Below are 17,473 nucleotides of genomic sequence, written 5' to 3'. Positions count from 1 at the left end.
TATTTTCGCTCTTACTCGTCATCGCTGGTATTTATATGTATGTACAGAAAACCGTTAACAAATTCGCGTCGTTTGTAGAAGAATCGCGGGAAGGTAAAGGATACCGAGTCATTGTAAAAGCAGTTCTTTTTTCTGCGCATGCACTTCTCGTTTGACGTTAGTTGATAAAAGGAATATTTCGTAGAAAAAGTCTCTTTTTCCCATCAGGATACAACTTGTCTTACCTACAATTGAATGGAAAGATAATTAGAGGAAATTACAGGTCCCATTATCCCAACGAAATCTATCTTTGTCAAGACCTACTACCGTTGCCTTCTCTAGCCTAAATTTCCTGAATTAATAGTCTGAACGATTAATATAAAAAAGCTACCAAGACAAAATGATATACGGACATCGCCGCAATATATATATTATTTTTCTTCTGATCAGACCGTATAGCTACCGTAGATGTGAGAGCGATAAATGAAACGTTTCTTTAAAAGGATGATGATAAACTTGACAAGTCACCAATCGAGTAACTATGTCGATGTAGAGTAATAATGACATGTTTCTTCTCGAGTATCGGATATATACAGAATTTATTTCCGTATAGTAATTAGAAAATATAATTAAGCCGCGCTAAATTATGTTGATGTTCGTTATGAAGTAGTTGGTAGGTGTACGTTGTTTACGATAGCTCGCGCGAAGTTCGCTCTTCCTCCTAGCGACTCCCACGAGACGAAAAATACATATCGGCCAGCGGCAAAATGTCTCCCGTGTTCTTTCCTGCGAAACTCCTTGCGGTGAAAAAAATGACGGAGCCATTTCGACAAGCGAAATGTCCGCGTGTCGAGGAAGCGCGGTAGCCGCGCGATCTCGCATGCACGAAGCGCCAATCTTCGCGATTGGATCGTTGCTTTCTCATTCCCGATCGTAGCTCGCGTTAAAGTCCTCACGAGGTACTCCGCTGTAGACAATGCTGTCGAATTCGTCTCCTGCGAGTCGTGCAAAGGAGGGTGAGTTACGTCGGCTGGTGTACGCCGTTGTTCGCCCGGCGGCATATTCGCACGGAAACTATCGGTGTATGCACGGAAACTATTACAATAGTTATTTCTTCTTCTGGGCTTTCTCAGCGGCCTTGGTGACTTTGCCCGTTTGATCCTTAAAGGTGACGGCCTTGATGACACCGACAGCTACTGTCTGACGCATGTCACGGACAGCGAAACGTCCCAAGGGCGGGAACTCCTGGAAAGACTCAACGCACATAGGCTTGCTGGGTACCAGGACGACGATGGCGGCGTCACCGGACTTGATGGCTTTCGGGTTCTCTTCGGTGGTCTTGCCGGTACGGCGGTCGCACTTCTCCTTGATCTCTGCAAATTTGCAGGCGATGTGGGCAGTATGGCAATCCAATACGGGCGTGTATCCGTTGCTGATTTGACCAGGGTGATTAAGCACGATGACCTGTAAATGGACAATTGCATTAATTACATGCTCATAATTTACATGTTTCAAAATGCCTTAAAAGTTAATAACATTTAATTTTTATATTTAAATATCAAGACACTCAGACGCATTCAACCATCATCAGAAAACTTCTGGTGGAAACCGCGAATGAAGACATTAGTTTCTCATCATAGTGTCGAAAAGATAAATTAAAACGAGTAGAATTAAGTTTAACGAGCGTACCTGTGCGGTAAAGTCGGCGGCACCCTTGGGCGGATTGTTCTTGGAATCTCCAGCGACGTATCCACGACGCAGTTCCTTAACGGACACGTTCTTGACGTTGAAACCAACGTTGTCGCCGGGCACGGCCTCCTGAAGGGCTTCGTGGTGCATCTCGACGGACTTAACTTCAGTGGTCAATCCAGCGGGTGCAAAGGTAACAACCATACCAGGTTTCAATACACCGGTCTCAACACGGCCGACGGGTACTGTTCCAATACCGCCGATCTTGTACACGTCCTGCAATTACGATAAAATGTTAAAACATGTTATTCCATTTCAATAAAGTTAATCATTCACTTTATAATATCGCGTAGAATCAGACAAACTTTGGCCGTCAAAGGATTAAAAATCCTCCGGTGGAAACCACGAATGAAATTGTAAAATCATATCATCATGTAAAATTACTCGCGTGAAGATTGAGAATAGCGAAATTAAGACAACGTTACCTGAAGGGGAAGACGGAGAGCCTTGTCAGTCGGCCTGCTGGGTGGCAGGATGGCGTCCAGAGCTTCGATAAGGCATTTACCTTCAGCCTTGCCTTCCTTACGCTCCACGGCCCATCCCTTGAACCAGGGCATCTTGGAAGATTGCTCCAGCATGTTGTCTCCGTGCCAGCCGGAGATCGGCACGAACGCAACAGCGGCCGGGTTATAACCAATCTTCTTGATGTAGGACGATACTTCCTTCTTAATTTCCTCGAATCGGGTCTCGGAGTACGGGGGCTCGGTGGAATCCATTTTATTAACTCCAACAATCAACTGTTTGACGCCGAGGGTGAACGCGAGAAGAGCGTGCTCGCGGGTCTGTCCATTCTTTGAAATTCCAGCCTCAAATTCACCAGTACCAGCGGCAACGATCAGCACCGCGCAATCGGCCTGCGAGGTACCGGTGATCATGTTTTTGATAAAATCTCTGTGTCCGGGAGCATCGATGATCGTCACGTAGTATTTGGCGGTCTCGAACTTCCACAGGGCGATATCAATGGTGATACCACGCTCACGTTCGGCTTTGAGTTTGTCGAGTACCCAGGCGTATTTGAAGGAACCTTTGCCCATCTAAAAAAACAACAATCATCTCAATTAGATTTATTCCATATCAGATTCTTCTATTATCATTATTAGATGCGTTTTAACGTTCTAATATTATTGATAAAGACTTTATTATTTCAATATTATTGAAAATGACATTCAGACACTCTAGGCCGTCAACGGATTCAAAAATGGTTCCTCGGGTGGAAACCGCGAATGAGAAAAAAAATGTATCATCACCATGTCGCAACGAGTCATACTGCAGGCCACGCTAACACACCGGTTATATACTTTTATATTGTATAGAAATTGTGGGACGTTACCTCCTGGGCTTCTTTCTCGAACTTCTCAATGGTACGCTTGTCGATACCACCGCATTTGTAGATCAAATGACCGGTGGTGGTCGACTTGCCGGAATCGACGTGTCCGATAACGACGATATTAATGTGAATCTTCTCCTTGCCCATGTTTGTAGTTTTAGGCGACTTCCTCTAGTAATCTGAGAATAAAGAAAATGCGAGTTAGAGCACGCCACCCGAAGAAAATTCAGGCTTTCGATCGCATTACATTTAATTCGTATCTAATTCGCGCACCGGAGACTATCCGACCATCCGTATCGAGATCAATTGATAATCGCGATGCCGCAATATGGAACCGAACGTGGTGTCCGGAGCAACCGAGGCTCCGCGGGGGGAATCACCGCGATTCGCGTCTCCCGTCCGATTTCGCGCCGGCCACGCGTTGCGCCAGATGGTGCAACGGTTTTTCCCGGACGCATGTCGAACGCCGCCGCGCGTGGACCCGATCGGGGGACATCCGGCGGTCTTTGTCCGCCCGTCCACGTGGCCGAACGTGAATATTCGAGAATGGCATGGCAGCCGGCCGCCATTTTGTAAGTGACGAGGAGGAGCGGCGCGCTGTTGCCACGATTGTCCGCGACGCTCGGCACCGCGCGCGCGATGCCACGTTATTACGGATCCTCTCTCTCTTTTTTTCTTTTTTTTTTCCCCTCTTTCTTTCTTTCCCTCTTACGAAACTCGCCGAATGGACCGTGAAATTTCGCCCGCTCTCGACGGAATCGCGGGCGGCTAATCTCGGAGACGAACGTGGCGGATCAGGTGGCCAAATGTGCTGTCGCCGCCGCCGCCGCCGTCGCCTGTCTCTCTCGCGGTCCAGCAGCTCGCGATGGAAAATTACGGCGAGGGCCCCGCCGAGCCTCCGGATGCCAATTACAGCCGGCGATTCGCGGCGAGCGTGATGGAACGCGACGGGATCGCGAGGCCGACCGTTATCGCTTCGGGGAATCGCTTCCTCTGCTCGAGAGATACCGCCCAGTTTTTTTTTTCTCTCCTTACGAAACCCGACGAGGTTTCTCCCTTCCCCCGCGCGATCCGACGACCTTGCTGCCCGAGACGGTACGCGATTCTTCCGCGGATCTTTAACTCCGATTCTCGCGCTAACGGGAGAATATCGTTTTTGCCGAAAGCCGGCGCGACGTGTCCCGGTCGTATCCTCTTCGCGAATCGATTTCCAGAAGGCACGTTCCAGAGGCCGCCGGGGCGAGTCGTGCCGTCGGCGTTGCACACGGCCTCCGGGCGGACTCGCGGCTCCCCGCGAGAGAGAGAGAGAAGGAGAGCACCTTTAACCTCGCGTTTCCGGTTCTCTGGCTCCGCACGCGTCCTGCCGCGAGGCATCGCGGCGATTTTTCGGTGTCGAGCAACGTGCGCGCGCGCGCAACCGAGCGACGGACGATCGCGGAATTTTCGCCGCCGCGCGGGCGAACCTCCTCGAATCTCTCTAGCCCCGCGATCGCCGCGAGTTCCAGCGCTCTGACAAGCGCGGCCGCCATAGTGCATCCGGTCCGCTCCTCTCGCGATCTCGAACGGCGTCCGCCGCCGCCGCCGCCACCGGCTCGACCGGCGTTTTTTCTCCCGCTCGCGATTTTATTTTCGCGACCGACGACGATCCCACACGGGACGACGCTCGTCGTCGGCGCGCCGGTACGCGCCGCGGGTGCCGACGGCCGACGGCCGGCGACGGACGGACGGGAAAGGAGAGGTCTTCTCGGCGCGGCGGCCGTACGACGACCGGCCATGCGGCACTTGACCGTCTCGCGGCCGAAACGAGTTGCGGGTGAATTTTCGCGCGGCCGGCCGCGACGCGATCGCGAAACTATACGCACAGCACAGCACGCCGCGGTCCCGTCGGTCGTTCTATTCCGTACCTGTCGCCCGATGCGGTATCCTCGGCTGAGATTCGTCGGATAAGTCGACCGGTGCGCGAACTACGAACAACCACTCACCTCCAGGTGCCACGACAGAAAGAGACCGTGCTCACCAAGTGACATGCGCATACGGCGTTTTTCGGGGACGGTAAGCCTCGAGCCCAGCCGCGCCGCCGTGCGCGACGCTGGCGCCGCCACGCGCAGGCGCCGCTCTTATTTTACTGCATAATTTACGAGAAGATAAACGCGAATTATATACGTTTGTTTTATAATCGCCGATACTTTCCTCAATTTTCAGCCGCCTTGGATAATTTCGTGATTGGAAAAAGGACGTTTCCCCCGTCGCCACCTTCGTCGTCAAACGCGTCTGGGTTCGAGGCTACGGTTGCGCGTGCGCGTGCGCGCGCTCGCGCACACACACGTGGATGCGTCGGGCCCTCGTGCGTGCACGTGCAAGCGCCGCTTCTAGGATCTATGCGTGCGTGTGTGCGTGCGCGTGACGAAATAGAGAGAGATAGATGGAGAAAGAAAGAGAGAGAGAGAGAGAGAGGGAGAGAAAGACGGAGGATAGGATGCGCGCGAGCGAGCGAGAGAGCGCTCTCACGTTGCACTCGTTGCAATCGCATATGCATTTATGCGTCCGTGCTCCGTGCGCAACGTTAGGCAACGTCTGGTTCGACGTTGCGACTTGCGAAGCCGCTCAAAGCCGCTGCATTGAATCGCGGAACGCGCCCGACGCAGCCCAACGTCGGACAGCGAGCGGAGTCCAGCCGCGGAGTCGCTCGCGTTTGGCGAGACTTTTGGCGAGAGTCGGCGAGAGTGGACCGCCCTTTGACGCGCCGCCGCGCCGCACGCGATTCCAGAGCGTTCTTCGCGCGTTGCATCCCGCAATGTTGAATTGTTACTGTTGATTGTCATCGCAGATCGAGGGTGTGACTTGTGACTTCGACCGAACTCTGATTAACTCGTCTGATTGATCGGTCGTTGAATCAACCGCTAGAATTGCTCGAGACAAAATTTTTAATTGTACACATTTGTTCTTAATCTTTTTTTTTGTGCATTGAGCAACAGAGAAAATTAATTATTCTTATAGTCACGTTAAAGAAATGGTATAGGAATCGCTTGATGAGTTAATCGCCGATTTAATTAATCGGAGTTCGGTCGAAGCAGTTTTTTCGTACCTTGGGGATAAAACGCGTTAGGACGAACTTTCATGAATGGTTTCAGGCTCCTCGGCTTTTCCCAGCAGGGATTCTTCTTCTGCGGGTTCCCTTGATGTTCTCTCTTCCCTTTTTTTTTTTTTCATTAGATGCTTAAGTCGTTTTAAAACTTTCATCAAAAATAGAACTTTCTACAATATATAGGATATTGTAAAAATTAAACGGTTTCCTTTCTCCATTCAAAGTAACGGGGATAACATTTATAAATTTTAACAAAACGGATTTTAGACAGCGCGGTTGCGTTTTAGAAATTCTCGTTTGTCGATACGAGATCCTCTTAAACTTTATTTTGTCCAGAACGAAAGAAGAAAATGCGAGAAAAACCTACAATGCAATACCGGATTTTACATCGAGTTTTATTTGCGTCGATCTCTTCGGTTGTTGAGTGAGAAGTTACGCCTCGACGTGTATTTTTCAGCTCGCTCTATTTACGAGATATCAACGCGATCGATAATTCGGTCGTCGAGATAAACGGTGAAAGGTAAAGGAAAGAGATCGCGCTCTCGGAACGTTAACGGTATCCGTTATATGGTCCTGCGTGTAAACGTTGCGAAGCGAATCCTCACCTACCTGCCTAACAATAGTAACAATAACATTCTTCTGCTATGGAATTTTGTTTGCAACGACCTGCATTAACGGTTGTCGTTCGCAATCCCGTATGTGTCGACGTTACAAAATAAACTTATCCTATCTGCCTAACGACAATGCCGTATATTCTTCTATCACCGACTTCCGCGTTTGCAACAGATTGTATTCGTCCGTCTCGGAACGCATCATCTTCGCGCTGATGAATTCTACCGTCTAATTTTGAAATCACGATTTGGATAGACGAAATTCACTTGTCAGACTCGAGAAATCGAATAATTAATTTCCTCGAGGAAGATCTGTTCTTCTCGCATTGCAAAAATGGAGTGAAAGACTCTGGTTGGAAATATAAAATTAATTAAAATTCAATTTTAATCGATATCAATAATTAAGGAGTGACTTTGCTGCTATTAGATAATAATTATCTCAGAATCATTGAGTTACTTAATTAATTCCCTATAATATAAATAATAGGTCGTTTAATATCGCATTGACTTCTCAATCGGAAACTTTCATGCTTTTTTTGAACACGTGCTTCTTCTTTTACCAGAGAAAATGGATTTGCAACTTTCATCGTGTTTATAGGACATTTGCGGTTTAGATATACTTCAGCTGTACGCGGTTACTCCGATGGTTCGTACATAATAAAACGGTCCTGGTATCGATTATTGATATAGGCAATGGAACATACTTCTGTTAATCATAGAATGTATCACGCGTACGTTACTGTTTCTATGTCACAGTACCTCGGGCTTCTTATGCGGAAATTAAATGACTCATCGGAAATCATGAATGAATAGCATACATCCGTGCTTGCGCAAGATGTATGTATTTAGTACATCACTTTCGCAATCTTGCTAATGCTACTTAAGTGCAAACATCGATTGTCAATTAGTGTGTATATACATATATATACGACACATATAAAACTTAATACTATTCTTACTATTCTTTAAATAATAATTGAAATTAATTCTTATACTAACAACAAATAATTCACGATATATTGTGCATATCGTTAAAAATTAAAATCGAAAGATTATAATTGAATGTCTGAAATATTTTTTTGATTTCTAAAAATTGTTAGGCAGTAGAAAATTTTAATATCTTCCTCATCGCAAAATAAAAGCATTTAATAATATGTCCATTAAATACTAATTTAATAAATATTAAACACTCATTTAAATACTCATTAAATAAGTATTTAAGAAGAATTTAAATGAATATTTAATGAGTATTTGAATAAATATTTAAATATTCATTAAAAACTCATCAAATAAGTACTCAGTGAATAATAAGTAATTATAGTAAAATGCGTAACGAGAACGTGATTTAATGGATGTGCTAATGAATAAATCTAGTCATATTTAAGTTTAATAACAACTTCTCAACTCGCTCCTTGCTTTTCTAATCCTTCGTTCTGCCAGTTCGCAAGAACGCTTTAAGAAAATTAAGAAACTTAGCAAGCTGGCTTAACGTTTCCATTCGAACGGCGCCGATTTAACGAAAAATCGAGAGTTCTAACTCTTCCGGAATGTCTTTGCGAACCACCATCATGTGATATACATTCGCGTTAATTTACGTTCGTTCAGCTCTTCGAAAATATTTGCGATAGACGCGATCCGCGAGCAAGAATTTATTTTTCTCGGAAACTCGACTATTGATCGGGTTCTGACTGCAACCCGCAAATTTTATTGGCCTCTCGGTCTTCGGGGTCTTTGTTGTTGCAAGCGAACAAAGAAGGGGCAGTTCGAACCCGCCGCGCGTCTTTTGTCCGGAAGAAACCGGATCCGAATGACTGAACGTACCGTCGCGATTCAAAAAGTTATATATAACACTGATTATTACGACCGTCGTAATTCAATCGTTCAAACGTTTCTCTGTATCATGTTATGTATCACGGGTCATGTTATTTGTATTTACTTGTATTTTTAGGGATCACAATTTGTTACACTCTCTGACAAGTGAGACTTTTTAATCACCCTTAAGTATTATATATTTCAAGAAGATTAATTATGTCTCCCATTATCTTCTTTGGAGCGTTAATTTTATGAGACAATCGTATGATAAATAATTAACATCCGCGGATGCTGCGTGCGTGGGAAAAAGAGTTCGGAGGGAGTGTTCAGAATCGTTGGTCACGAAAGAAAAGCCCCCGCCGTGATTGCGGTCCACTTCAATCGTCTATTTATATTTCAGGATTCCTACTGACATCCGATTCGTACTGACACTCGCACGCTCTTGCGGCACAGCTAAGTTTCGAAAATTTAAAAATAACCCTTCTATCGTCGTAGGAGAGAACAGATATACGTGTAGAAATGGACAAAAACGCGCGTGTACAATCCGTGCGCGTACGCAACGCGCCGGGATACGCACACACGGCCGTGCATCCTCTGACCGAAGGATCGGTGACTCCTTTCTTTCTCTCACACACACACACACATTCTCTCTCTCTCTCTCTCTCTCTTTCTTTCTTTCTTTCTCAGCCAGTATCTCGACGAAAGGATTTGAAACCGTTAGATTTTCGACCTCGTAGTCAATGGAGAAGCAAACTTCACCGGTGACTTCAATCATTGGGAAGTGAGGACATTGGTCTCGCTTCCGTTTACGGCATCAAGATCCGAGCCTCGTTGAAGCTACCAATTTCAATCCGCGGTCGTGACACTCTGACCGCCGATCGCTACTCAGACAGCACGCATGTCCAAAATTGGGGACACAAGACGTCTTAAAAACAAGTTTAAGACATCTTTAAAACGTCTCGTGTCCCGATTTTGGACATGGTGCGGTCTGGGTCCTCGTCTCTCGTCTTATCTCTCGCGCCGATAGCTTCTACCGATTTCAGGATCGTGCGCGGACGCACAGCGCAATATGCATATTGGCAAGAAATCAATTGACGTCCTCATGAGCCCGGCGCGGCGGTCAAAGTGTTAATCGCGCTAATTGCGCTCGCGAATGCATCTTGCGACATCTCCCAACGAATTCACCGTCTCGCCTCTCCGTCTCTCTGCTTCCTTCCTATTTTCACTCTTTACTTTTTGGTGTTGTCTATATCTTTCGACATGAATGATCGTCGACACGGCACCGTCGTCGACGTTTTGGTCAGTTCTCCATTAATGGAAGTGAATTCTCGCCTTGATCCTCGTACATACAGGTTTACATGATTTTTTTTATTCGCGCCCTTCCACATACACACGCGCACGCATACGCACACACATACACGCAGTCTCTCTCTCTCTCTGTACTCTTTTTCTTTCTTTCTTTCCCTTACGCAGATATACGTACGCGTTTCTATCAGGCTTGTTATCTCTTATTGGGCGATCGTAAAATTGTACAGGGTAATTCGGATTCGTCGTATATGCGAAATCAATACTCCAAATAAAAGATAAAGAGGTTTTCGAGATGGTTAATATCGGGGTAAAATGTAACAATATATTTCTTCGGCACAAATAATTTGTTTTTTACGTTCCGTCGCAAAAGATTGTCAAATAACGCTGAGATTTATTGGCGGCCTGTTCCGAATCACCCTATACAAGTTTATATACATATGTATGTATGTGTATATGCACACATATACATATATATACATGTTTATTTATATGCAATATTGTGTATCTTTATATTTGTTATATTCATATTTACAAAAGGTCGTTCGTTAAATGTTAATATTCAATATCGCAACTGTTATTACATTATAACTTTATTCCTGAGTAACCATTCATTAAGAGCCTTATCGAGAGACTCGCCCCTCCCCCCCCCCCTGTTTCATGTTATGTAATATCGGATAGATCGTTTAATGCTAAGTGCCGTGACGTGTGATCGGGGTAGCGAAATGACAGAAATGCCGAAAACAACGATGCATGGCAGAAGTTTCTCTTTCGCGAGCGATTCACGCGCAAGGAATCAATATCTAGCTGTGCCATATAGATCACGTTGGGCTACGAGGACGAGCTAATTCGCGCAGAAATGAAGAGGGCTTCTCTCATTCTTTTCAGGCGATACAATTGGCTAAAAGACGCCTCGTCCAAACGAGTTTCTTCAGACGCCTTTTGGATTTTCGCGTTATCTGGCTCACTAAAAAAAAAAAAAGTCCGACAGTTTTCCTGCTGAACTACTAGATATACATGACCGTTTTATGTATAAAATATTTGGAGATTTGATCTGGAAATGTCTAGGATACCGCAGAGATAAAAGTAACTTGATAGAAATGTGCAATTGCAATTATTCTGCATGAAAAAACATGATATATAAATCTTTGACTATCTCTTTTGAAGCAATATTAAATCGCAAGTCACGATATTTTTAATATCACTAAACGATCGAATAATGATACTTTTGCATAATAAAGAGAGAAGTATATCTATTGCGGTGCTCGGAGACAGATTACGCATATAATTGTGTAAACTTAAGAAAAATAAGAAATTCGTTGTATCTTTCCTCAGGTTTTCGCACGTATCTCCCGATGTTTTAATCTCTTTCTATAATTAGATACATAGTTCCGATCTGATAGGATTAAACGTCGCTGAATCCATTGTACGTTCTAAAAATTCTCCCTCTCCAATCTACAAGAAAAGAGGTCACATTTGAGATAAAATTTTTCCTACAAGATTTATCTATAATATCGCTTACACACTAAATTTAGTATGCATTTCATCGACGAATCCTCAAATGTCACGACGGAACACAACGACGTTCTAAAACCTATTGCAACCGCTCGTAAATTCGCGCTTCGAATTACTTTTGCATTTCTAATAAACGAAAAAATTTTTCAAGATACGAAGAAATGGAGAAGTTTTTATGTAAAAGTGCTCGAATGTCAATAATACATCTTCGCCTATACTCCTGCCGTCCGATATGGAATAGCGTAATCGCATTAAGCATTAAGGATTCCGTTGCATGCACGATAGCAATATATATTAAAGGCAAACCGATTATTACCGTTTCTGGATCACTTTGTGGAGTTAATGCCGAGATATAATCGGCTTTGTTCTAATGGAAGAGCGCGATATACAATTACGATCGTCACCCGCGCGTTAATTTTTTTTAAAGATTAGCTATTTATGTGTGATTTAAAAAGAAACATTAGATCTACGATCGCGACGCTTCCGGATTATATTCCTCCGGTATTCTTGGCACACAAAAAAAATGCGCGCGCGCGATTTCTTTCGATATTTGTACGTTCGCTGCATTTTTCACATTTTTCTGAATCGCGTGCGATTTTATGCCGCGTGCAAAGGAAGACCATCGTAAAACTTGGCACTACGTTAATACGCATTAGAAATTGGCTGTACGTGAATCCACAAAGTGACCAGAAATTCCATTGACACTTTCCACGTTTAAGAGATTTTATCAGAAAAATCTGTCTGTCGAACGTCCGACTACGTGTAGTGTGTCTATTTAAATATATGCAAAACTTGTAAATTTGGCCTTATAAAAAGTTGACGAACAACACATGCATCACGACTGTATGCATTAATTATCGAAAACATCGTCGTGAAACTTTTCTCCAATGATCGATATGGCTCTCTTTTTTCTTTTCTCCTAAGGGACCTAAGGGAAGGCTGGACTTCGAAATCGCCATTAAAATTAGGGTCGTGGACGTTGGAACGTGACGTTCAATCGTTAAATGTAATTAGGCAATGGAACGTGCACTCGAATTATGAGAGAGAAAAAGAGACGGGTCAACCGCACGATGGATGCGTCGAGTGGTCAGTCATTAACAAGCTTCCTTCATCTCGTAACGAACCTCGGGCGTTACGGCTCCGTAAATCTCTCTCCAATGGCGTTTTCCTCTTTGTACACATCTACGTCGCTTGTAACACCGATAAATATTTCAATAAACTCAATATCGCGCAAACAGTCATGCGGAAGTGTTATTATGATAGAGAAAGATGATCAGATTGATCATTGATAATTGATATCGATCGCGTAAGTTCGCCTTGTATTCCGAACCGTAATAATAAATGTATCGCGGCTAATCTCCTGAAAGTTATTTTACATTTTCCCTTTTGCAGCGCTGGTTTTACTCCGGTTTTAAACGACTCGGAGCAACGCGTGATTATCGTCGGTTGAAAAATCGATTGATTCGGGCGCGCTCTTCGGACTGTGGCACTTAAATCGTAAATCGTTTGCCTACTTGCGCTAATAAATTTAACAAGTACATCGTGCTACAAGTATCCGCATCTCTGATAATAATAACAATGATAAAATGATGAGTAATTGTCATAATATATAAAAGATTGTGAGCTGTATAATTATTTGAGTTGTACTGCTCTCAAAATTCTCGACAAAAAAAATTGGCGACGATCCGCAAACTCAGCAAACGACGTGTCCCTTCGACGAGTATTATGTATATTTCGATTCCGCGATGCTTATAATCGATCGAATCGATGAAACGCATGGGGTACGCAATTTGTACGCTCAACAGGATCAACATAGAGTATCGCTAATCACACAATTAAACTCTGAACATATAAATATCACAGCCAGTTAAACAGCGTAAAATATACAGCACTGACAACGCTATTTACATGTAATCATTAACGTTAAGATAATTAGATAATTTCCATCGAGGACAGGATCCTGAAGCTTCGAACGCAAGATACTCTTTCGGGCGCCGATAACGGCAAATGATAGTCGCTTATGTACAACACGCATGTACCATGTCTACGTTACGATCACACGTTGCTCGTAGATTATCGTTGTCCACAGCGCACATATCGCCAAGAATGTAATTTGTAATTAAGGTACGCCGATATATACGCACATACGCAAATCACTCACGTTTATACGCATATAAATTTAATGTAATAATGTAGATAATAATTGTCTAAGTAAGGCTGATTAAACGCATTTCTCATCCCTTCATAACAAGCCTCCCTCTCTATATATCGCTCTATATATTGCCATTCATTGACCGATCTTCCGCAAATCGCAAATCCACATATTCCAGACAATACGCGCGGTGTCGAGAGTCAATGTGCGCAATTGGCAATTAGAATATTTTGTCTTGCCTTTCAAATTTCGTGTCCATTTGGAATGGGAATATTTTATCTTGCCTTTTAAATCTCCTGTCCATTTGGAAGTAACTTTTGAGAACAAGAGAGAATAAAATATTAAATAAGAAAATAATTCTGTATAATATTCTTTTGTGATAGTGATATATTCACTGGAAAGTAAATACGACTATTAAGAGCGATCCTAGACAGCATTTCTCTGAAATAGACACGAGTCATTATAACACGCGTGATCTTGCTGAATTTTAGATATACTTGAAAGTTATACTTTTTGAGAGTTCTTGACAGCAAAACTGTCTAGCAAACTTTAAAGTGAAGGGTGACCCTTACTCAATAACTGCTCGAGAGTTTCAGCCTGTTCAATAATAAAACGTTCAGAAATTGCGAGCTCCCGAGAGCTTTCGCTCAGAGTCTGATTTGTAACCCTTTGCGGTAGAGTTGGACTTGACATAATGCGTTAATTATTGCATAATTTCTCAAGCATTCGAATCTGCGATTATGATATATATTATAATTAATTATAGTTTTATAAAAATTATTAATTATTGTATAACTGTATAATAGTTTTATAATTGATAATTAAATCAATTTAACTTTTAACTTAACAATTAGACCACAATTATTAATAATTAATCATAATTAAAAAATTTATCATAATTAAATTATACATTTGGAATCTCCATAAAGTATTTCAAGTAATAAAAATTCTTTGTTAGATCAGCCGATCAGATGAAATTAAGGATTAAATACTTGGTCTTCGCACATTTGCGAGAAATAATTTAGGCCGCAAAGGGCCAATGCTTCTCTCCGATGCACTTTCGGCCGTCGAATGCGCTTTATCTCGATACCGAGCGTCTTGCATGAATCATTCGGACCCGTTTCAATCTGATCGTCTTCAGAGACGGAGGCGGAGAGACTCGGAGTATCTCGTCTACCTTGGGATCGCGCGTACGGGAGTAAATGTAAATCTCAACGGTTTATCGAAGTGTCGCTCTAACGTGTTACAAATTCCTCTAACAAATTTACAGAGGTGTTCTAAATCAACGTGGCAGTAGAGTGATGTTCGCCCTCGGCCGCGGAGAGCGCCGTAACTCGAGCGCGGACGAGATCGCGCGGGACGCACGCCTGTAATCCTCGCGAAGCATTTCGTATTTTTATTTTTATTTATCTTTTTCGTAGTAAGAGCACTTAATCGCTACGTGTGTTCCAAACTGAACTGCCGGCCGCGATGTTCCCTTTCCTCTTCCCCCTTCCTTCGTTTCTCTCGACACTTTCTTCGGGTTACCGCGACTTCGCAGCAAAGGCGGGATCAGTTTATCGGGTACTGATACTTCCTAAGGATAATACCTTACGTGGTAATCATTGTTCGGTGAATATCATACAGATGACATGAGCCCAAGTCCCGCGAGATTTGTGATGCTCTCCCACCTCCTCGGGTTGATCGCACCCGAGAGTTCAAAGATTGACCCTGGTATAATTTCGATGTAATTGGCACACGTGTTCGAATCTTTCTGAATTTTTCGTGTCTAGGGTCTTCACGTAAGATTTTTTATCTTCTTCGTCTTAGTTCGCTATTATTTCAAATTTCGATACGGAAAGCACACTAGGACAATCTGCTTATTCGCGAAATCGGCGATAGATACATTTCTTTTCGGAATCATACCAGTTTCAATCATTTTTTTTTTTATGATTATCGACTTTGCGATCGCTCGGATTACCTTTTACGCTCTCTTCGAAATGACGAAAAAGAAAAAGAAAGAAGGAGAATCGGTTTCCCACTTCTTTCGTTAGCTTCTTCATTTTGCCCTGTTTCATCTATATGTCGAATTTGATCTATTTTTCGACACGCCGGAAATTTCAGATTACTTCGGGATACTCACGGAATTGGAAGATGAAACGTTAAAAAACGTACACGTCTAGTAAGGATCCTACTCCATAATTTATAAACGTAAAAAAAAAATCGCTGCCACGTGTTACAAACGTGGGAGGAGAACGAAATCGTCTCTTCTTTTTTTATCTCCCCCGCTTTTACGAGGTTCGGTGAATTCGCGCGCTCGTGTATCGCCTCTAAACGCGTCGCTCTGTCCTGCCTTCTTCGTTATGAGAGAATGAAGTATTCGGTTCGACTGTCTCGGTACACTATGAAGATGACGATGTTGCCGATTTTCGTCAGAATCGGAAGATTATTCGGAATTCGAATTTTTAAATCCCCTTTTTTGACCGAATGAACAAACGATGATCACGGATGGAAGCGGAAGTCGGAAGCAGTGATGTAGGTGATGGCTTTAGTTGGTCCCGAACATGAGTTAGTAGAGAGTTGTGCAAGAATCGTAATTACTTGTGATTAATATCACCTGTTCGTCTCTTTAAATCACTGCTAAATAATAGTAACAATTTTTACAAACCATGTCAAGCTTTAACATATCGAAAAAAAGTACAGAGCATTGATAAAAAAAGGAGCAATTACTCCTGACTGACTAGTAATAATAATTAGCGAGCTGTCTTAATTCTGTTTCGTTTTTGCCCATCCATGTCCACTCGAAGCTACCTAGGATCGATATTACGTACAAAGTTTAATTAATCCAAATTATTGACGCCGTTAATGGCGATATAAGCCCCGATGGCCAATCCGCAACTGAGTAATTATAATCTTTGCACACACCCGCTCTAAGAACCGCGCGTCGAAACGTGTCGACCGTTGCGTCACGGATCTCAGCTCATGGCAATACTGCGCGCGTCGAACGTGATACACACACGCACACACACACACACACACACACACACACTCTCTCTCTCTCTCTATCTCTCTTCCCCTCTTTCCGCCTCGCTTGATCTGCATCTTAACTATTACGAGCTATCTATTAATTAATCTATACGGTCCTATATTGTACGGATCAATTATATCCAGTGGCAGTTTATTTACAGTGCGGCTCGAGCCGCGGCCCCCTTGATATTAGCGTCAACAGTTCGTAAGTGATTTGACGTTCGCCATCGCGCTGGCCGTCCAATTTCGCGGATCGATCGCGGTTGCGTTGCGTGGACGTAACGTCACTGGTCTCGAGTCAAAGTAAAATCATAAAATCCAGCGGGAAGCAACGCCGGAATTTTGCAGTTAAAATTATTATTACTATTTTCGATTAATAGTTACGATTGAGATAATTTCCGAAAGATTAGGTGATCGAAAAAAGAATTGTCGCTTCAACGATCCAATAATTTACAACCTCCGCGCACGATTCCACGGACCCCTCTTTCCGCGCTGAGCAAGCCACGGGCCGCGGATCCGGCCGCATCTATCTCAACGTCGTCATTTTATTTACAGGAACAGCACGATCATGTAATTGAGATATTTCGCGCTAGGGGTACCGTTGAGCTTCGTGCCGCCGTTTTCCTCGTCGTTTTCGCTGGCAGTGTCGCCCTTCGTCTCGACGATGGTGTCGAGCCGCTCCATCGCGCCCCTCGCGGGATGATAATTGCCCGAGCTCTCGCTCTCGGGGGTCTCGTCGGAGTCGATGTCGATCGTCCGATCGTTCACCTGGATCTTCACCACGGCGTCCACCGGGTACTTGCCGTTGCCCTCGTCGCTGGAGCCGGATCTGCCGGTGCTGGACGCGATTCCGGCCTCCCGCTCGCACCGCGGGCAGATATGACCGTTGGACGAGCCCTCGTCGCTCTGGCAGCGGAAGCAGATCAGATCGC

At 44.0% G+C, this 17,473-nt stretch overlaps 1 protein-coding gene across 3 annotated transcripts; it reads right to left on the bottom strand.

The window, feature by feature from the left end:
* Window positions 1–559: 559 nt before the first annotated feature.
* Window positions 560–5,118, bottom strand: Ef1a-f2 (elongation factor 1-alpha F2). Of its 3 annotated transcripts, none has more exons than XM_071712024.1 (5): window positions 4,960–5,118; window positions 3,059–3,234; window positions 2,154–2,762; window positions 1,669–1,944; window positions 560–1,443 (listed from the first exon to the last, which is right to left on the bottom strand). In XM_071712024.1, exons 2-5 carry the CDS (start codon window positions 3,200–3,202, stop codon window positions 1,087–1,089), a joined length of 1,386 nt encoding a protein of 461 aa, XP_071568125.1. In that variant the 5' UTR covers window positions 3,203–3,234; window positions 4,960–5,118; the 3' UTR covers window positions 560–1,086. The 3 variants fall into 3 exon arrangements, with proteins under 3 accessions (XP_071568125.1, XP_071568126.1, XP_071568127.1); XM_071712025.1 differs by having other exon boundaries at window positions 5,038–5,061; XM_071712026.1 differs by lacking the exon at window positions 4,960–5,118 and adding an exon at window positions 3,329–3,352.
* Between the last annotated feature and the right edge of the window lie 12,355 nt (window positions 5,119–17,473).

This window comes from Temnothorax nylanderi, unplaced genomic scaffold (assembly GCF_030848795.1).
Source record: "Temnothorax nylanderi isolate EJ_2023f unplaced genomic scaffold, tnyl_v1.0 TNYL_tig0104_pilon, whole genome shotgun sequence".
NCBI lineage: Eukaryota > Metazoa > Arthropoda > Insecta > Hymenoptera > Formicidae > Temnothorax > Temnothorax nylanderi.
This window is presented reverse-complemented; position numbering and strand designations above follow the sequence as displayed.

What these genes read in the sequence shown, in the direction of transcription:
- Ef1a-f2 (XM_071712024.1), bottom strand. Translation starts at nt 3,202, where the DNA reads ATGGGCAAGGAGAAGATTCACATTAATATCGTCGTTATCGGACACGTC. An exon ending in CTCTCCGTCTTCCCCTTCAG is followed by an intron (nt 1,945 to 2,153) that starts GTAACGTTGTCT and finishes TCGTAATTGCAG; the next exon opens with GACGTGTACAAGATCGGCGG. An exon ending in CCGCCGACTTTACCGCACAG is followed by an intron (nt 1,444 to 1,668) that starts GTACGCTCGTTA and finishes GTCCATTTACAG; the next exon opens with GTCATCGTGCTTAATCACCC.